General features: G+C 43.5%; 1 protein-coding gene across 3 annotated transcripts in view; it reads right to left on the reverse strand.

Moving 5' to 3' along the window:
• The window catches only part of LOC138453176 (cytochrome P450 2K6-like), a 346,951-nt gene that overhangs the window by 91,757 nt on the left and 232,478 nt on the right, over positions 1-22,716 (reverse strand). For all 3 annotated transcript variants that reach the window (XM_069605773.1, XM_069605771.1, XM_069605772.1), the window contains one exon: positions 7,649-7,790. In XM_069605773.1, coding sequence (XP_069461874.1) covers positions 7,649-7,790 — 142 coding nt within the window. The remainder of the gene's footprint in view (positions 1-7,648; positions 7,791-22,716) is intronic.

Genomic DNA, 22,716 nt, shown 5'->3' on the forward strand with positions numbered 1-22,716 from the left:
TTAAGCTCACCACTAAATTACCACCAGAATAAGGTAATGCCAATTTACTGCCAAAATACCACAATACCAAAATACTACCAAGTTAGGTAATAGTCCCAGAGACTTAACCTCTTACACCCTTGTCTTGGCCATGGACTTTGGGCATGCTATAGGCACCATACCATAAGCTAGATGTAGAGGAGACCAATGTCATGGCAAATGGCCATACCTGAATCCTTCAGTTCACTCTATAGTGTCCATTGCCTGTAACCATGGCCAATGGTCACTCTGTCTAAATCATGGCCACAGGTCATGAAACAGGCTAGCCAAAACTATCATTAGAAAGAACAACTGTTCAGGGCGTGTGGTCATGGACCACATAGCCATGATAATTGCCACTTTGCATGGGACATGGCTGTTGCTCATGCACCTGGTCCAAAGCACCCACCAGTATTGGATCTTGCCATTGCTTGGGGTCATGTACTGGGCCCCGAATGCCATTAGTTTTGGGGGCTGGCCATGACCCTTGATCACTTTGCCAAGGATAATGCGTTGGGTCATGCCATATTATTCCTGAATCCACATGCATTCTACAGTTGCCAATGATGCCCCTCATACTGACCCATTGTAGCCACTGGCCACAGCTAAATGGGCATGTCATTTGGACCCAGAAGGATAGCTCAACGGCAACGTGCTTGCCTTGGAAGCAAGATGACACGGAGCAACATGGGTTCGATCCCTGGGTCCGCGCTTAGAAACCTCTGGGTATTAAGCGCATTATAAATAACCTATCATATCATATTCTCTGCGGGGGCAGGTCAACAATCACCCCAAATAACCGCTGACACATGTCCGACCACCCCACCCCCTTTCAGCCAACGCCAGTGGCACAGGTATCTTTGACCATGCTTGTGCTCGACAGACCATAGCAGGCCCTGTTCACCTCCCCTCTGAAGTCACTTGGACATGGACTTGGCCTTCAGGACCTGCTCCAGCACACCCCAACATCCTCCCAAAGTAATTATTGAGCCTTCCCCCTTTTCACTGCTGTTCAAATGTTCACCCCTCATGGGGGCAACACTTAACCGCTCAAACAAAGCTAAGCATTTCGAATACTCTTTGAAAACAAACTTTCTCTACAAGCTTAATTTGACCTAATGGCAAAACACTCCAGCTTCCACCTCTAAATCTTAAGGAAGATGGTGCCCTACATTCACAATCACAAACTGACATGTACCAGAGAACACTTCCTCTCAAACGTCGACTAATGTAATAGCCTCTATCTGGTGTTAAAGAAAAAATAACACAACCACAACTAACCATAAACAAAGAAGTAAGGCTTGTGCTGGGTCGAGATCCTTGAGATTAATTCTTACTCAGATTGGAAGACACCAACTTGCTCCCTGTGGAGAACTGACTACTCAAAGTCCACTGTCTCATTTCAGGCTTGTTTTGAAATTGTGGACCAACATATCTCAACTTTTGCTTAATAAAACACATGCTTCGGAGAGTGCTCAGGTCAATATGGCATTAAGTAATACTGCACATGTTCAAGTTGGAGGGTGTTCCCTTGTAGAGTTAGACCCCATGAACTGGAAGAACCATGTTCTTGATTTAAAAAGTAGAAACACCCCCATGAGATTTAAAAGAAGTCTTAACACTGACTGATCAGACAAAACTAAATAACTAGACACCTAAATGGAAAGCTCTCCACCAAGACAGTATGGTGTTGCCCTGCTAGCCAAGACCTACAGGTCCTCTGCAATTGCCTCTACAAGGACTAGCACTCTTAAAGTATACAGCTGGCTCTACCTAGTTCAGTTAACAACTAACCATTCTGCTTTAGGATTGTACCTATCCTATTCTGTAACACTTGTTACCTCAGGCCTGTCTATACATTCTTGGCTGTTTCAGGTTTTGTGTATATCCCCCCACGTGTCTTGTATTATGTGTTTTGGAGTGGTTCGCATGTGTGTGCACGTGTGCTTGTGTGTGTGCAACACCAAGATATAATACAGTAGATAAGGCTAATGGGATGTTCACACTTTTGACCCAAAATGTGTTCCCACCTGCATCACAAACCTCTTGATGTGTTCTCCAAGCATGCATAAGCCTGCTTTTTGAGAAGGCTTGGTGTACATCTATCCAGGGGTTCTGCATGTATCTGAATGCACATTTTGGTCAATGGGAAATTGCATTGATCCACATTTATAAAACTGTGACAAAATTAAAAGCATCTGAAAAAATGCTCTTCCAACTTAACCATTACTACCCAGCACGTGTTGCCTGCCACCCTTGTGATGATGTTGTGTCCGGAAAAATAAGCTAGTGAAAAAATAATCATAAAAGTAAATGTTAAAATACATTTCATAGTGTTTGCAAAGGATAAGGCTGCCTGACAGTTGTGTGCTTAAGCCCAGACCATTACTTGCACCTGCCTTGATATTATATGAAGGTTCAGTGCAGAACCACTCTGTGCCAAAGGGCGCTGTTCTGTCAATACAGCAGAACTACCCGTATTGGGTTCGGTCCAGAGTACCCCCGTGAGGGGGTGTCCTTCGTTGTCGTCACGCTCCAATTTTTTAAAGGATTCCAGGTCAGTAGAATCCAACCACTGCAAGTGTAAAGCAAGTGTAAAGCCACCTTAGGAGTAGTCTAGTAGCTGCAAGGGAAAGGGATTAATTTATGTACATTGCACTGTATTCCAAATAGTGGCGCCTGATGAATGTTTTAATTGGAGGTGGGTAAATGTTCCCCTCAAATGCGCCAATGCAACCTAACATAGTGAGGGAGCACAAACCAAAGAAAAATGTGTTGGGGGAAATGGGGTGTTCTTCCCAGAGGATTTTGTTTTGGTATTGGGTTAAAATGGTCCATTAAACAACACCCTTTCTGTGGAAAAACAGGGTAGAAAGCCAAACAGTTTTCAATTGATTTTGTACCATAACTCAACAAGAAAACATGTCCTAACTGGTTGCACAATGTAGTGCAGTCTAGACATGTAGTGAAATTTAATGTGCTTGATTTATCATATATTCCCAGAATAACAAAACAAAACAACAACAAAATGTCACAGAAAGAAAGGGCTAGAATGGCTGCACCAACATTCCAGTCTAGCCAGGTAACACATACCATGTTTGGTTTATCATCGATGACCAAACAACATGCCAAGTCACAGCAAACAAAAGCTAGACTGTCTTCCCAAAATGCCTGTCTAGCCAAATAATAACACACACCATGCTTGGTTTATCATATATGCCCGGTAAAATACCTTCATGCAAGAGTAAGAAAGAGCTTGACTGGCTGCCCCAAAATGCCAGTCGAGCCAAGTAATGATACATAATATGCATGCTTTATAATAACTATGCAGTAGAAATGTCATAACAAAATATGAAATGGCTGGATCGGCTGCCCTAAAATGCCAGTCTAGCCAAGTATTAACACATCATCCTTTCTTTTCTCAAACACCAGTTGATGAAAAAAAGGATGATTATTTTTGTTTTTGGTGGATTTGTGTGGCTCTTGCACCACGAAATTGCATACACCATTGTTACAGAAGAGAGAGAGAGAGGGGATGTGGAATCTGAAACGAAAATATCTGGTTGATTTAGCAACAGCCAATGCCATGGTATGAAACTGTCAGATCACTGTCAAGGGTTTTGACCCATGTTGAATCAATAGACTGGGTAGATGTGGGGATGAGCTGTCGCCGCCCATTATTCTATCCCAGAACAAACTAAATCAATAGACTGGGTGGATGTGGGGATGAGCTGTCGCCGCCCACATTCACACCAGAATCCAGGAGAACTGCGCAGTTGGCACAAGACCACTCCAAATATACAACCTTCTTGTGGGGGGTTCCACATCACCTCTCTACTGTAAGGATGCCATCAAAACAATGTTAAGAAAGGGTCCTATTCTATCAAGCAAAAGACCACTCTATTGAAATGCAGTAATTCAAGACAGATCCCAAAAATGGGTGCAGTACCAACTTTGTCCACAAACCGGCGCTAGCGGTCTAAACTCTGACAGGAAAACTGTATTTAGGAGTTGCAAGAGGGGCAGGGACTTCAAAGCCTGTTGGTTAATTAGAATTCTTAGCCACCTGCTGTTCCCAGAGGCCAAGAGGCTGAGAACTCTTAACACCCCAGAGACTCACAACAGGAGGCAGGATATCACATGGCCCTTCTGAGTGAGAGGGAGGGGGTTTCCCCTTCAGCCTGGAGGAGAGAGACAATAGCCCCTTTCAGTTGAATGGGGTATGTTAATTTTGAATGTTGGCTGTAAACCAAGAGCTGCCTGTGAGCAGAGGCATGTGATCCCTGACCCACCCAGCTTCAAGGGGTGGGCCAGACTTGAGTGTGGATTCCTACTGCAGCAAATATATATTTTATAGAAACAATGTAACTTATTGTAACCAAATGACAGGAAAGTACAACTTTGAGATTCTTAGTATGAAAAATGCCCTCACGATTTGAGACCAAACTCCAAATTCTACGGTGAGCAGAACCAGAGATCCGGATCACTGTGAGCAGAACCGGTGCCTGATTGACCCGCCGAGCAGAGAGAACCGCCGCTGGACGTGTTGACCAGATCCGTGATGAGGCCTATTTCAAATATATATTGTGAGTACCTAGCAGAACTGTGCAGAACCAATCTCTTAGTTAAAATAATCTAATTCAAACTATTTTAGCCTATTAGAACTGCCTCCTAACATCGTCTCATTCTGTCATCTTTAAAACTGAGAACTGTCATCTGTCATTCTGAGCTTTAAAATTTCAAATCCGAAAAACTACCTTCACGCAATCGGCCGTATCTCCAGAACCGTTTTTGCTAGGAGCAAGTTTCAACTGTCATCTTAAAGCTAAGATTCTAGAATCGACTTCCTACTCCTTATAGTGCCTCCGCAATCACGCTCGACGCAAGCGATTACATTTGCGGCGAATTGACCTTTTGCACAATTTCAGCCACGTGTAAAAATCCGCAGCTCCTTGCTTTCCTTTGCTAAAATTCGTTTTAACCTGCTAGTTACTCATAGAGCATTGCTAAAGTGAGCCTTCACTAATATAAACTAGATATCACCCACCCTGAACCTCTAGAGGGAATTAAAAGTATTTTTAGCACATTTCTCACTTCATTGTCATCACATTCAAAGCATTTTGGGGCCTGTGTTTCAAACTTCTACCTGTTTTTCTCTAAGCTTGCTAGGGGGGAGCTGCATTTCGTAGTGCATTTTTGTTGGGATTCTTGAAAACTGTGTGCTCCTCCTTCCATTTCTTACATTGCATAGGGGGGAGGGGATGAATTGCCAGAGAAAAAGTGATTATCTTATCTTTTGCTAAAATCATATCAAGTTATTTCTGTACTGCATTTTATTCCTCATTGCTTTCCCTTGAAACCATAAAAGTATTTTGCTACCTTATCCATCCTATACTAACTCCTCATTGATTGTAAAGAAGTGTGCTAGTGCCAGATCACCCATTGCTGATCAACATTATATCCATAAGTGTGATATCAATTATTATAAAAATGTGATATATATCTTGTTAATTTTTCAAATAAACCTTTTAATTTGCAAAACAAACCTACTTCTTGGCTCAGTGGGGTCAGGGGGATTCTAAGAGGGGGATGTTGTACAAGGGTTGTCATCCAGAGTACTGAACTGGACATAAAAATACATCAATAAGGGTTTTCCTCAGCATCCCAGACTAGGCATTGACTTAGCTTTAGTGTTGATTGAATATCGCTTACATCACTAAAATCCAAATTCCAAACTCCTTTGTCGTACTACCCAATGAGATGTTCCTTAACAATATGTGCTCCAATCAGCAGCTTTGTAAGAAGCAAGTGTGCTGTCAGGCTTTTGATTTCCCAGCTGTGCAATGATTTCATATTGGGCTATTTTGGGCAATTTATTGTGGATAATGGCATTATTTTCAGGATACTTTTGACAACAGATCTGTTTTTTGTCCCCATAAGGCTGCCTTTCTACAAATGACCACATCCTCTACCACCTCCCATCCAGCTCCCACTCTCTCTACATCCACCCACCCCAAACTCATTATGTGTACTGGTTGGGTTTTCTTCTGGCTGTTTTGGGCTACTTTTGAGAAGTCTTCCTGAAGTTGTTTTGTTCTTTAAGTTTGTTTTGCCCCCAATCAACCACCTCCACTCTCTCTAAACCCATCCACACACCCATGCCAACACACACTACCGCAGCCCCACTCTCTCCTCACCCACAAAAATCCCTCCTCTCTCCCATCACCCACCCATCCTAAGCCCACCCTATATACTACCACCCACCCAAATCCACCGTCTCTACCCACCCCACTCTCTATACCCCCAACCACCCTTCTTCACTCTCACTACTCCCACCCACTCACCCTAGCCCCACTTTCTCTATCCCAACTCACATGCACAAACCACACTCTCTCTTCCCCACCAACCATAGCCCCACTCTCTCTTCCCCATCTACCCACCCTACACCTGGTCTTCCTACCCCTATCCACCCTAACCCCATTGTCTCTTCCTATGCCTACCCACCTTAGCCCCACTCTCTCTAGACCTGTGCAACCTCCCTCACTCTCTATACTCCCACCCACCCTACACCACTCTCTCTCCACCCACCCAGCCACCATACCCCCACTCTCTCTACCTGGACCCATCCCCACTCACTCTACAACCCAACACTTGCTACCCCCTCTCATCCTTCCTCTCACACTCTGGCTTTATTTCTTTCCGTCTCACTCTCAACCTTTCTTGCTCATATTTGCTCATCATCAATGGCTCACTCTCTCAAACGTCTATCCCCTTGTGCCATTTTCCATCCTTCTCAAACTCTTACACACCTGCACCCCTTATCACATCCTCCTTTGAAACTTTGTCCTCTCCTCCTTGCACCTTGGTGCCTAGAAATGCAAAATGCAAACAATAGCCGAAAACCCCAAAAATATTTGTTTTTCCAAAACTTAGGGAATCTATGATAGATATATACTAAAAAATGTTGGGTTGACACTTCCCCCGCCCCTCCCACCAGACCATCGCCCGACACATACCCACTCCTGGGCTGGCATGGCTCTTCCATAATGGGTGAGTGTTCTGGTGGGTCAGTGCTCTCTCACCCATTATGAACCAGCCACCCATGATACCAAATATAGTGCATTCCCTTAAAACTGAAGACCTGGCAACTGATCACCCGGCATTCAGAGAGGCACTGCCATATTTTGTTTTGCCTACCGTGCCTAAAGTGGCCTGCAGCAAAGATGTATACACGAATTAACGACAGACATAGTTAGGCATGTTTCACTGAAACATTGCACAGGTGCAGATGAATTTGTCACTGTATTTTGATTAAAGCTGACATGTCCTTAATGCAAAATTGCACTGAAACAATACATATTTGCACTAGTGCAAAATGTCCATGATACTTTATGTCCCTGGATGTAGGAAAAGCCAACATGTGTGTAAATACCATTGCTTATTGCTAAATGAAACAAAATCTGTTGAGTTCTAAAATTAGATTTTAGATGCTTGATGAGCATTTACGACTCTTCTGTCTCCTTAAGATGTCCCTGTTTTGTGCGCCCTGATGCCCGCGGGCTCTGGCACAAAATAAGTAAATAAATAAATGGAATTTTTTAGAAGAAAAAGGGATCATGCGTTTGCTCACCCTGTATTTCTGGGTATTTCATCATCAGCAGGAAGGCCCAGTAAAGAGTGGCGGCAGTGGTGTCTGTTCCAGCTGTGAACAAGGTGGTCACCACACTTATCAAGTTGACTTCATGAAAATTGGAATCTGGATTGTCTTTCTCCTGTGGGGAACAACAGGGTATAGAATTAATGGGGACATCATTTATTGCAAAACACCATTTCATTTGAAAATGTATCTTCAGAGTTAAATTGTTGACTTCCTTTCACTAAGGGGTATATCAGCTAACCATAGCAGTGATCAAACCCGTACAAATACCTTAATAGGGTGTTGAGAGTGATCCTGCCATTTAAAGCTGTAGTGGGCTGCCCCACCATAGAGATCTGCTATCAAAAGCTGATGCTCTATTTACTGTGTGACTGGAATTGCAACGTAATGTGTGGCAGCAAAGCTACATTGCGGAGGGGTCAGAAAATCCGACTTTACCAATTTGGAAGGTATGATACTGAGAAGGATGGAGCGTGTTTTCTGTTCCATATGATATGAACTAATAACAAATCGAGGTGACTGTAGAGGACTCAATGGACATTTGGCGGCTTTCACCTTGATTTTGAATCTTATTTTGAAACAATTAGAAGAGCATTGAGGGATATCATGACGCAACACTTTTGTGATAAAGAAGTCATTTTTTTAAGTCATTTTTTTAAAAAATGTTCTTATTAGTGTGTTTAAGTTTAATCAACTTGTCAATTTGTTTCCTTTTTTCTCATACAAAAGTTAACCAAATTCATATAAAATTCGCATAATATTAACCTTCTAAATACAGCAAAATTACAACAAAAACATGTCCTAAAATCCAATCATGACACTCACATAAAGCAAGCTCTATATTATAAAAACACTTCTGCATACAGATCATCATTGCCCATAAATGATCTACTGTACATTGGACTTCATTACAATTGTGCTTGTCCGGAATTAAGGTGCTGTTAACACTCTGTTTGCAGGTAGGAGCTGTGAACTATTGGCAGGACTGACCTGACGGTAGTTCAGGCCCGTACCAACACATAAATCACAGACGCACAGGTACAGTTAACAACACTGCCGGTGATTCAGTGTTCTGATTCCCATGGAATCCGCCGCCGTCCGTAATAAGCCGGTACTACTGGAATATCGGGTGGTGGAACTGGCAACCTCGTAATGACCCCCATTGAGTTGGCTATTTTATCCATCCCTGTTTAGGGTCATTGATTTCAGAAATGACTGTTTCTCATTTCCCATTCTGGTTCCATAAAACTCCCACACCTTAGTATTTTGTTAACAACCTTATCTGCACCCAGTCTTTAAACACTCACCACAATTTTATTTAAGACCTTTTCTACTTGAAGCTAAATTCTATTGCAGTCAAGACGAAGGAGAGATGGTGTCCTAGCTGACATCTATTCAAAAATTCATACACCCTAATTTTGCTTATTTGATTCACAAATTTCCCATGATAAAAAACATATGTATCAAAAATTGTACTACACCCCGTTAACGGATGTCTTGTAGTTTCCATATTTTCTTTTTGCTTGCAAATTCTACAGTACCAATTTTTCTCCGAAATGCCATGCCAGGTGCCACATACCGCCCATACTTTCAATTTATTTAATCTAAGTAGGAGAAATAGTCTCCTATACCTTGGGCATGGAAATTGGCACAAGTAACTCTGAGGTTTTAAAAAGGAAGAAGGCAACCTTGCGTAACTGCTTATACTTTTTAATCTGCCCACATGTTCATTGCTCATGGCCTAACCCACAGCTTGACGTGTTTTTTTAAAATTTTTGGAGGAGTGTTCCTCGACTGTCTTACCAATGTGGGTTCCAAGTTATCTTTGTGAAGAATTCATCATTGATACTCTTGAACTCGAGTAAACGTTAACAAAACCTGTCCACAATGGCTCTACTTAGGATAGTTAAAATTGAGGCTCCCTCATGAATTGATGCTTCTATTTTGTTTAATTGTTGAGGACAAAGTGTAGAGGCCCACTTATATTCTAATTACCTAAATAGATGTCCCTTGGGATAGACCTAGAATTCTGTGCCACACCTCCCCTTCAACTTTATTCATCCAATTGTCCTGGTTATAAAAACAGGCCTTCAGGGTATACACCAAACTAGATGCAAGCTTCTGATTGTAGTCCTCAATGATTCCCAGAAGGCTGTATCCTGCCGTCTTCTGGGCAAATAATGTAACTATAGCCATTGTGAACAGTGCAATAGCCCTGCAAAATGTGAATAATTCAAGACCTGCAACTTGTAAATTCCCAGATATAGATACGTTGTGACCCTTTCTATATCACCTTCTGTAGTGTGTATTCAATTTGATTTTTGTTTATTTTGACCAAAGCACATCAATTTTGTCGTATTCATATTGATGACCAAGTCATTGTTCCCGGCGTAGTTCAAGACTGCTATAATAATTCTTTTTTAATCCCACTAATGTGGGATCAAAAATCATTATATCATCGTTTGTGGCCAACCAAGGGCAATGCATGCTTCCCACTTAACGGGGACAGTTATTAAAAAATGCAATGCCCTTTCTAGATATGCCAGAGAACGATGAACAGAATGGGTGACAGGATACAGCGCTGTTTCATCCTTTTCCCTGTGGGTATGTTCGTGGATAAATTGCCCATGTTGTTCAATCTTACCTTTGCTCTACTATTCTCATGCAGCAGCCTAATTGTTAATAGCAGTCCTGCTGGTATGTTTATTTTCCTCAGCTTTGCCCACAATCTTTCACGATTAACCAGATTGAAGGCAGCAGTACAATCAATCTATGAACAACGGAAACAGTGAATCATTGCCTTTCTTTCTAGCTTGTTTTATCAATGAGTTCAGCAAAAAGATATTACAAATAGTACATAGTCTGGATCGAAAGCCTGCCTGCAATACGCTTAGTAACCCCCCTTGACATACCAATTTCCAGTATCTCTGAGGACAAATGTAGGAAAAACTTTTCTAGAGCCATCAAGCAACAACATGAATCTATGATTAACCGCATCCTTATGATTATCCTTTTTTTTGCAAAACTTTAACTGAATTAAATTAGGCAAGAAGATTTTTTGCCCATCTCTCTGGTTCTCTCTTCAAAACTATATTTGCCATCCCATACAGACCGAGAGGCCCTTGAATATTTTAATGTCTTAGTTCCCTCAAGAATTTCACCATAATCAAATGTTAAGTCCACCGTCCCAATAGAGTATTATAGTCTATCTCTCCACTAAATGTTAGGGTTATGTACACCATTCCTCCTCTTCAACTGTGTCAATAACATGGTCTGGATCCTCACATTTTAAACCATTAAATGTTTTACATAGTTTCTTTGTGTCACTCCTATTTAAAATGGTATACAAGTTTGCCATCCTATGTTTTTTTGTTTAAGAACCTCAGTTGTCATACCCATTCTTTACGTTTTTAATAATTGCAAAAAAAAAACACTGGACCAGCGTAAATCGCTCTAATTCTCTGAATTTCTTGTCTCAACGTCCTCCTTCTAAGCACTAATTCCTTATTGTAAGTCCCTACATTACCCAGGGTTGCTCTGCATATCTTGACACTTCCAATCGGGAGGAAATTAGCAGTCAAATATTTCACCCATGATACAATTTCATTTGGGGAGAAATGTTGAAGTGTGTGAATAAAATTATCATCATGATCAATTACATGTCTGTACATGGCATTTAAATTGCCATCTGTCCATCCCAAGCGATTCTTCCCTGCATTTATTTCTACATCCCGTACTTTCCTATGCTCTGCATCATTTGTTTCCCAAACTCATTGCTAATGAGCATAATGCATGATCTTCACACCTATTTCACGGATATATAGATAATCTATTGTCAATGTCTTCTTGCCTAATTTCCATGTAGAGAAACCAGGTTATCATCCTCTATGTGCCCATTTAGCATGGCTAAGTTTAGGTTAGCAAATAATTCTGCCCACCGATTACCGTGCGACTGTTACGCTCACCTGGTATCCACGGGGGCACCACACGATACTGGATGGAGGTCTAAGCACTATCCCAGACCCCTCTCTTCTTGATTATGTGCTAGACGTTGGGTAGCACCTATAACAAGGGAATGGAGGGTTAAGATACTGGTTCTGTGATGGGTGGACTCCCACCCCCCTCTGGTCCAAATCCCCTCCCTCGAGGTTATTGCCCACCTTAGGTTTTTGTGCGTTAAACTCTCCGTCCAGCGTCTCTGTGCAGGGGCACGTGGTTGGTGCGGGCTTTCCTTGGCCCTAGTTGCTTCACTGGTCCGTGTGCCCTTATGTCGGGTCCAGACCGGCAGTGACTCCGACTATGCTTGCTGACTACCAGGTGAGTTATAATGTCTTTTCCGTCTTCATTCTGTCTCTTTCAGTCCCTCCATTTTCTCTGTGTTCCATAACAATGTCTGTTTTTGTTTTCACAGGTATGGTTGCGATCTTGGAGTTGCTGCGCCGATGGCAAAGACCATAGTGAGTTATTGATGCACGGAACGCTGTGCTGTTTATTGGTGTTAATTGCTAACCTGTGTTCTCTTCTCTTCTTTGTACAGGTTGCAGTAATGTTCCGGAGTGATGAGCGATCGAAGCTCTGCTTGCACAGGTAAGCGCTTTGTTAATGCTGACCTTGTTCCTTCTCTCTTGCAGGTTGCTGCCAGGACTCGCTGCTTGCCCAGGTAAGAATTGTTATTAATGCTGTCCTTGTTTCTTTACCTTTGCAGGTTGCGGCAAACTCCAGAGATGGGCGAGGTAAGCGAAGCACAGGATGGATTCAAGGCCGGTTACTTCACAGGTAAGTGTTCTTGCTTGCTAATGCTGTTCTTGTTCTTCCAGGTTATTAATGGAATCCGGATCTAGGGCTTCAGGATTGAGCCACCAGAGAAGCAGATGAGCAGGAGCTGGACACAGTGAGCGTTATGCTGCAGAGTGCAGAATAATGCAAAGCAGGTTCTGCTGTTTGAGTGAGGTTTAAATAGCCTAGGTAAAGTAGTTCCAGGCCAATTAGTTCCAAGCCCAGCCACACCCAAGACACTAGACTGTATGGCTTGGTTCTAAAGAACTGAGCTGTGCAATAGGCCTCCATGTTGGACTAAGGTCCAAAACTGGTATTGAATTATTCCTGATAATGAGCCTGGCACCAAAGGCACCAGGACTGACTCCATGTATGTTTCTGATGAGGTTTTAAGACCATTGGGGCTGGTGTGAAGGGCTTTAGACCCCACTGCTGCCAGGGGGCTGTTATACCAGAGGGGGTCAAGGGCATGGATCATGACAGCACTCCCCTCTAAGGCCCCTCTCAAGGTATTTCCTCCGTCCGGCCCTGGTTTGGTCGGATGGTTCCGATGAAATCTTCTTATCAGGCGCGGCACATGGATGTGCTTGCTAGGCTCACATGTCCTGTCCTGAGGGCCGTATCCCTTCCAGTCCACTAAGTAATATAACTTGGACCTGGTGAGTTAAGAATCTAGGATGTCCTTGACTTCAAATTTGGGTTCTCTTTTAACCAGTACCGTATTTGGGGGTGTTTTGAGCCGAGTTCCAGGCTGAACAGGTTTTAGGAGTGACACGTGGAATATGGAATGCATTGCATATTTGGTGGTAAAGCTAGTTTTACTGCCACAGGATTTATATAGCCTTGATGGTATAGGGCCCTAGATATCTGGGATGAAATGTTTGAGTTCCTCTTATGGGCACGTGCCAAGACACCAACCAGACTTCATCTCCGACTTGGTAGTCTGGGGCTTTTCTTCAGTGTTGATCAGAGAATCTTTTCCGTCTTTCTTTAGCTTGGATCAAGTGTTCTGCTGCCTTTTTGAAGGCTTGAGTGATGGTCGTATGTAAAGTCTTCACCGCAGGCATTTCCAAGTCCATGAGGGTATCTAATTCAGAAGTATGTGGGTGCCTTCCATATATGGTATAGAATGGACTCTGTCCGGTACTGGTGTGTAGCGAGTTGTTGTTGGCATATTTGGCTATACACAGCACATCCTTCCAGCTTTCTTCCACTTGATGTAACATGCAGCGTAGGTATTTCTCTAGTGTCTGATTCGTCCGCTCTGTTTGCCCATCAGTTTGAGGATGGTGACTAGTGGACACACGAATATAGATTTGGGCAATTACACAACTCTTCCTCCAGAAGTTAGGCACAAACTGACTCCCTCTGTCAGAAATCAGGACGGAGGGAAACCATATAATCGTACGAATTGCTCTAAAAACACCTTTGCCAGACTGGATGCGTTTGGTAGACCCTTAAGCAGAATGAAATGGGCCATTTTCGAGAATAGGTCAACAACCACTAGGATAGTGTTGAACCCTTGACAGGAAGGCAGATCTGTGATGCAATTGAGGGAGAGTGTGTGCCAAGGTGCAGGTGGAATTTCCAGGGGTTGAAGAAGGCCTGCAGGTCTTTGTTTCTTTGATTTATTCTGTGCACAAATGCCACATGACAGAATAAACTGCATAATGTCCTTTCGCCAGGCCGGGAACCAATAATTTCTTTTCACTTTGGCTAGAGTCTTGGCAATTCCTGGATGTCCTTCTATCAGGGGGTCGTGATAACCAAAAATTACTTGTTCTTGTAGTGCCTTATTCAGTAGATATAAACGTCCTCTGAAATATGGGAGTTGGTTCTTGGTTGTGTAATGTTCACCTTGAGTGGTCCAGTCTTGTAGAGCCTCTGTGTTCATTAGGAGCTGAATTTCCTTTTAGAGTTTGTCCAGAGATAACGTTGTTGTAAGTCCTAGTAGTTTGTCACCTGGAATAATGGCCACCGGATCTGGGGTTGAATATGCATTCTCATCAATACCCATGCGGGATAGGGCGTCAGCTTTTCCGTTCTGGACTCCAGGTCGCTACGTGATTATGTAATCATATTCTGCGAAGAATAAAGCCCATCGGAGTTGATGGGATGATTGAGCCTTTGCCGTCTTGAGGTATTGTAGGTTGCGATGGTCAGTGATTACTGTTATGGTATGTCAGGCGCCTAGGAAGTAATGCCGCCAAGCCTTAAAGGCTGCCTTGATCGCTAGGAGTTCCTTGTCCGTTATTGCATAGTTAAGTTTAGGTATAGTACATTTTCACAACCAAAAGGCCACGGATGTAACTGGCCTGTTTCTGGATTCCTTTGGGAAAGAAATGCCCACATTGCCATGCTGGAGGCATCTGTTTCCACTACATATGGGATATCTGGACGGGGGTGTTGTATCTTTTCTTGAGTTCCTGGAAGGTCTTCTCCGCCTCTTCTGTCCATTGGAACAGTTTGTTGTTTTTTCATAATAAAGAAGTGATCGGGTGCACAATCTGGGAGAAACCCGGGATGAATCAGCGATAAAAGTTAGCAAAGCCGAGCATACTTTGGACACCTTTGACTGAAGACGGTGATGGACAGCTAAGGATGGCGTCTACTTTGTGCATATCCATACAGATGCCTTTGGAAGTGAGGACAAAACCAAGGAACTAGACTTTGGTGATGGAAGGAGCATTTCTCAAGTTTGGCGTATAGCTGGTGCTGTCAGAGTTTTGCAAGGACGGAGAAAACGTGCCTGACATGTTCCTGTTTAGAAGTGGAGTACACCAATATGTCGTTGATGTAAACTAGGGCACATATGTCGATCAATTCCTGTAGTACATCGTTCATGTACTGGAATGCGGCGGGAGGATTACAAAGCCCAAAGGGTATCACTTGATATTCGTACAGCCCATACTTAGTACGAAGGGCAGTCTTCTATTCGTCTCCTTTCTTTACATGCGCGAGATGGTATGCCCCCCTGAGGCCCATTTTGGTGTAAATTTGGGCATCCTTGACTTGGTCAAGCAGTTCTGGGATAAGGGGTACAGGATAACGGTTTTTAACTGTTACCTGGTTTAGTGTGCAGTAGTCGATGCATGTTCTCAAGTCCCCCTCCTTCTTGGGTACGAAGAATAGGGGCGAGGCTGCCAGGGATTTGGACGGGTGGATAAAACCGTTTGCCAGGTATTGGTCCAGATATGATTTCAAGTGGAGATTTTCAGGTTCGGTGAGTGCATAAATTCGACTACACAGGATTTGTGCAGCCGGTACGAGGTCGATCTGACAGTCATATGACCTGTGAGGGGGTAAGGTATTAGCCTGTTCTTTTTGGAAAACATGTTGGAAATCATGGTATTCGCTTGGTAGTGTACTTGTTGCACCTAGTACCAACACCTCTTTATCTTGACAGGTGTCTCTGCGTCAGACGGTGGCATTTCCACTTGGTAGCACGCATGAGCACACTCATTGGAGAAGGCTAATTTCTTGGCTAGCCAGTTGATGTTAGGATTGTGAGCCACCAACCATGGCATCCCTAGAATCACCCGGAACTGAGGGGCCTTGATAAGGTTGAAGGCAATGGCTTCCCGATGTCCGTCTTGGCACAGAAGTGTCAATTCTGCTGTGCGTTGAGTTACAGGACCAGATGCTATCTCCGTGCCGTTAACAGTGGTGACCCTCTCATTTGTCATTTTCTGACAGAGGGGAAGCCCCATCCTTGTTGCCAAGCCTTGGTCTATGTAGTTACCAACAGCACCGCTGTCTATGTATGCCTCTGCAGAATGCATCCGAGACGGTTGTTGGTGACAGATCAAAATCACAGGCAGGGCAAGGTGTGAGGTCTGTGGCTCTTTTCCTTTCGCTCGACAAACGGACCTCTAAGCTTGCCGGGCCTGGAAGTTTTCCGACTCTTGTTCTCCTCCTTCGTTCTCTGTAACTCCAACTGTTCTCTTAGTGGGTTTTACGGTACATTCTCTGAGGAAGTTACCTGATTTCCCGCAGTTACAGGCATAATTGCTGTTGTATCCTTTTGTTTCTTTCAGCCTTGGTTAATGGGCTCCGTACCCCCCCAATTTGCATGGGTTCTGAAGTGTTTTCTGATTAACGTGGACCGTTCTCCTTTGAGCGTACACACACAGTCTGATTCTCCGTTCTGGCTTGATCTGTCATTCGATCTTGCAGCCTGTGGTCTAGCTGCACCACTAGGTTGATGAACTCTGCACAGTCTTTTGGTGGCTTTACCACCTGAGCTAGGACGTCTTTCAATTCCCCCATGTAATCCTCAATGGAATAACGTTGCTCATTTCTCCTCAGACCACCCAGTTTCAACGACAAGTCTGTTAAAAGTGGCGATATATGTTACCAAATCTTGGCTGCCTTGGCGGAGGGACAGATGTTCATTATCCAGAGCTTGGCCCTGGGTATGTCGGGCGAACAGCTTCTCCATCTCCTGTTGAAACCCCCTAAAATCCCGCAGGAGTGGGTCATCAGGGCTTACTAACGGTATGGACCAATCTGCGGCACTGCCACTCAGATATGACAGAATGAAGGCAACCTGCGACTGATTGTTAGGAAAGGCTCCGGGTCTACAAAAAAAATGGAGGCAGCACTGGTTCATGAATACTGAATATTTTTTGGGTCCCCTGTAAAACTTTCCGGTGGGGCCAATGGAACTGGCCCAGGGAGGACCACCTGCGCTGGATTGACAGATGTGGCTGGAACCGACGGAATACTTCCTGGCAACGGAGCCTGCCCAGCTAGTTTCTGGAGCAATTGTCTGGCTAATTCATCGGTACGTTCCTTGGTGACAATCAACTCCTTCCTAAGGGCGTTGGTTTCTTGCCGGGCGGAGTGCACCTCGGCCCATAATTCTCCCAGTAACTGGGCTAGTTGTTCAGTCTCTGATGTTTCCTTGATGCCCAAGTGGATGTTTTAATTAAGGCTTTGCGTTACACTCACCTGGTATCAATGAGGGCACCACACGATACTGGATGGAGGTCTAAGCGCTATCCCGGACCCCTCTCTGCTTGGTTATGTGCCAGACGTTGGGTAGTGCCTATAAAAGGAGAATGGAGGGTTAAGATACTGGTTCTGTGATGGGTGGACTCCCACCTCCCTCTGGTCCAAATCCCCTCCCTTGAGGTTATTGCTCACCTCAGGTTTTTGTGCGTTGGACTCTCCGTCCTGCGTCTCTGTGCAGGGGCGCGTGGTTGGTGCGGGCGTTCCGTGGAGCTAGTTGCTTCGCTGGTCCGTGTACCCTTATGCAGGTCCAGACCAGCTGTGACTCTGACTCTGCTTGCTGTCTTCCAGGTGAGTTATAATGTAGTTTCTGTCTTTATTCTGTCTCTTTCTTTCCCTCCGTTTTCTTTGTCTTCTCGGCGTCTTGCTCCAATATGCTGTTCCCTAACAATGTCTCTTTTTGTTTTCACAGGGATGTTTGCGATCTCAGAGTTGCTGCGCCGATGGCCAAGACCACAGTGGGTTATTGACACTCGGACCACTGCTCTGTTTATTTTTGTTAATTGCTAACCTGTGTTCTCTTCTCTTCTTTGTATAGGTTGCGGTGATCTTCCGGAGTGATGAGCGATTGAAGCGCCGCTTGCCCCGGTAAGCACTTTGTTAATGCTGACCTTGTTCCTTCTCCCTTGCAGGTTGCAGTGAAAGCCAGAGATGGGTGAGGTAAGAAAAGGGCAGGGTGCTGCCAGGATTCACTGCTTGCCCAGGCAAGAACTGTTGTTAATGCAATCCTTGTTTATTTACCTTTGCAGGTTGTGGCAAACTCCGGAGATGTGCGAGGTAAGCGAAGCGCAGGATGGATTCAAAGACGGTTACTTCACAGGTAAGTGTTCTTGCTCGCTAATGCTGTTCTTGTTCTTCCAGGTTATTAATGGTATCCAGATCTAGGGCTTCAGGATCGGGCCGCCGAAAAGCAGATGAACAGGAGCTGGACACGGTGAGCGCTACGCTGCGGGAGTGCAGAATAACGCAAAGCGTGTTCTGCTGTTTGGGTGTGGTTTAAATAACCTAGGTAATGTAGTTCCAGGCCAAGTAGTTCCAAGCCCAGCCACACGCAAAACACTAGACCACATGGCTTGGTTCTAAAGAAATGAGCTTTGTAATAGGCCTCTAATGTGGATTAAGGTCCAAAACTGGTATTGCTTTTTTTCTGATAATGAGCCTGGACTGACTCCATGTATGTTTCTGATGGAGTTTTAAGGCCCTTGGGGCCGGTGTGAAGGGCTTTAGCCCCACTGCTGCATAATTTTCTCTTAGGGGGCTGTTATACCTGAGCAGGTCAGGGGCATGGATCGTGACAGCCACCTTGATAAATAAATAAATCGAGGGATGGAATTTCACTATCGATCTTTATATTCTAAACAACTTCTTATATTAATCAACTCCTCTGAATTACACAACAGTCTAGGAACAATAACTTCATATGACTACAACTGGATGTGTTCCGTATAAGCGCCCCATGGGGGTGGTTATAGATGTTCACTGTCAACATTTTTCTGTTTAAATTGCTATCAATAGGAACAATCAGTACGTTAACATCCCTGTCTCCATGAATAATCTCTTCCGATTTATAAACATTATGACATGCAGTGAATTAGCCACCCATAAGGGGGTCTAATGTCCCCTTTCTTGCAACATTGTGGTACCCCGCTTTGCTGTTGAAGTCAATGTCTGAAGTAAGCCATGTCTCATGCAACATGATAATATCTCCTGAGTATAACAAATGACTGGAGCTGCGATTTCCTTTTAGAAGTTGGGATTGACTAAGCATGTTCCATGATTGTATTTCTAGATTTCATGGCCTGTTATCAGGAAGGGTTGGAAAGAATTTAAGAAGCCATGTCCACTAATTCTCATTCTCCACTTTAGGCTCCACCCTATGTTGTGAGTGTGAGACTACAACAGAGCGCCCCTTGGAGGGCTGTTATTTTTTATTTTAGGATCAGTACTATTACTCCTTCCATCGCCCCTAACAACCAGACCATGGTGGTCAATGTCATAACCAAGCTTTATCAGGGGGTAAAAATGTTCTTTTATAATTTTTACTGATTCATTTGAGTAGCAATGCCTTCTCATTGTAGGATGTCAGGTTGTATCAAGTTGTTCAACGTATTCAAAATATCTACTTGCCAGTACTTTTAAAGAAGGAATATTCTCCAGCAATTGCAATCAGCTTGCTTGGTTTAACAGTGTTTTCTCTCCATCTGGGAAAAGGCAGCTGATTGTATAATGTATTTATTTATTTATTTGTTTTATTTATTCTTTGCTTGTTAGGCACTTATGCAATAGGAACATACTGTTTCAAAGCAACCACAGGACAGGGAGGGAGGGAGAGTAGGGAATAAATTACAATACAATACAATACAATATTTAAGAGCACAGGGCGATAAGGGAGGGGGGACGAACCTACTATGCCTTGTGAATATTCAGAACGTGCAAGTGCAGTATAATGTGTTGACTAAGACTCTGTCCTAGAGGGATTATCAAGTCTTACCCTTTTCACATTTGCGATTGTGGTTGAGTAATTGAACAAGCAGGCATCACTGATCTAACAGACCTGAGGAACTGAGTGATAGCGAGTCATTGTTATACATTATTTCAATGTATAAGGAGTAAGCGAGTAGGTCCAAATCACTATTTTCCTTGGAATTTTCCTTTGAACTGATTTAAAGTCCCCAAAGTCTTTGCCCCACTTTTTAACTTTCTGTTGGCTTTTTTTGCATGCTTTCTTTGATAACAGCGTTAGCTTAGTACCATCAGGACCTATCAAGATCTTCCCACTGGGATCACCCACATCCCCAAGGGAGTTACCGCTTTTATTTCTCTTAAGCTTATTAACCATTTTTAGCTTTCTCCACTCCTTCCATGACAGGTATGAATCATATACCAAACTCAACAGGGGTGTATTATCCTCTTCACCACCCGTAACACCTACCTTTGTAGATTCGAGCGCATCTGTATTAGGCTGTGCCTCTATATCTAATAGTGGTAACAGGTATTGTCAGCGGTATCCATCTGGTTGGTCTATATTCAAGGCTGCTTCTGATTTTAATTTACCTGGGGTAGCTAGACATTTCTCCAGTCCCTCCAAAATGATCAAATGATGTTGGATCTCCTCATGCATCCGCGCACCCAGTTTCAGCAGTATTTTATTTATAATGTGAAATTAACTGCCTCTCAATTTACCAAATTATCAGCTGATTCAATCTCCGAGCCCATCAGAGTAATTTGTTCTTCCACTTCACCTGCTTCAAAAAGATCTGTTGTGGCACCAAGATTATCTGACGGGATTAGTGGAGGAACATGATCTGCTTTCTGCCCAAGGTTGATGGCATTTGATAAGGTAAATAGAGTAGCATACTGTTTAGCTTCAATTTGAAGTGAATAGCATAGATTTATCAGAGAATTATTGTCTATAGCCATATGAGATGAGATATTGCTCAAATAAGTGTCAGCATTTTTTCGAATTTGGGTACTAGATATTTGTTTGGTGAAAGCACTCCATAATTTCCCCCTTATGTGACAGACTACTTGAATCTACGTGATTGCCTGCATTGTCTCCTTGGTCCACATTAGGCACTTCAGCAATGTTAGTAGTTGCAGCATTTGCCACTTTGTATTGCTCCCCCATTTTACTGCATAGGTTGTAAGTTCTCTTGGCTGACTTCCTGGTCGTGCCTTCTGCACTCGTGACACCCCACGGAGTATGTACCATCGATTAATGGGCACAAGTTGAAAACAAATGCTTACTCATGTTATTTGGGCATATTACATGTAAAGACAATTCAGCCTTAGCCCGGTCTACCGTCCAACAAGACTAAGAGCGCAACACTCAGCGACATGCTGCACCTTGCTCCATGCACGCTGAGCCTGATAAAAAAAATGCTGTGTTGCACAGTAATTGGTCCATATTGCCACTTCCACCTCGAGCCAAATTAGGTCCACCATCAAGATTGCAACACTCAGCCACACTCCGAGTCACGCTCTACACTTTCAGAGACTGATAAAAGAAAGCTGTGTTGCAGAGTTGTTGGTGTGTACTGCAAGTTCCAACTCGAACCAAATTAGGTCTACTCCCAAGACCGTAAACACTCAGCCACACTCCAGACACACTTGAAGTAGTTGGGTAAAAAAGTCAAGCAATTTAGGATGGATCTAATATTCCTATTATGTGATATTATCATTGACTAAATAGGTTTATAAAAGACTTGTCTGGATTGAAGTTTTGGAGATGACATAAAAAAGAATACTAATTGTTAGTCTTCTCATATTTAGAGTTGCATGCAAAGTTGTTGAATCAATTGTGGTGATACAAAAAGAATAATTGAATGCAGAGTTTAATGCATACTTATTGGTTTATAAGAGGGCTTTTCAACCTGCGGGTCTCCAGATGTTTTGAACTACAAATCCCATGATCCGTCACCATTGACTATGCTGATTAGAGCTGATGGGAGTTGTAGCCTGAATCATTTGGAGAGCCAAACTTTGCAGACCCCTTGTTTAAAGGAAAACAGGATTATCTTCTCCTGAGGAAGAGTACGATTGGGACTTGAAAGACATAGTTTGTACTGAGATTGTACTGAGAGTAATCATGTTATTTAAACCATGCACATATGAAAGAATCTTTGGAGCTTATATTTGTATATGAGTAATTAATAGAATTGTGTGTAGTCCGAGGTCACAAGGTTTTCTGACACAAATAATTATGTTTGGTATGATATGATATGATATGGCATTTATAACGTGCCTGTACACAAGTATTTCTAGGTGAAACAAGACAAGGGAGGAAAGACAAACAATCCTTATAGGTCTTGCGTCATTCGGATCGTGCAAGTGCGACAACAGAAGTGCAAGGGGAAGGCGAGGGAGAAGTGCAAAGGAGAGGAAAGGGGAAGTGCGGTCAGGGCAGCATGGCTCTGAGTAAGTGTAGACAGGGCAGCATGGCTCTGGATAAGAGCAAGGCGGCAGGGTTCTGTAGGGGTAACATTAACAGCCCTATGTGCACGGCAGGCCAGGAGGCAGTGCAAAGGAAGACTGGTCATGGAGGAGCCTGGTACCAATGAGACTCTGATGGAACTAACCATTTGGAGCATCAGACAGGTACGTTAGCAAGGGTGACAGAGAGAGCAGGCAGAGGAGAAAAGGAGGTCTTGTGCAGCTTACAGAACTTCAGGTGGTCCGATTCAAGTCTGAGAGGGGCAGGGAAGCCTTTCCAGAGGGTGCACCTGAAGCGTCTGACCCTCAGAAATCTGGAG

The sequence above is a fragment of the Ambystoma mexicanum genome, chromosome 4p (genome assembly GCF_040938575.1).
Source record: "Ambystoma mexicanum isolate Mex_15411 chromosome 4p, UKY_AmexF1_1, whole genome shotgun sequence".
Classification (NCBI taxonomy): Eukaryota; Metazoa; Chordata; class Amphibia; order Caudata; family Ambystomatidae; genus Ambystoma; species Ambystoma mexicanum.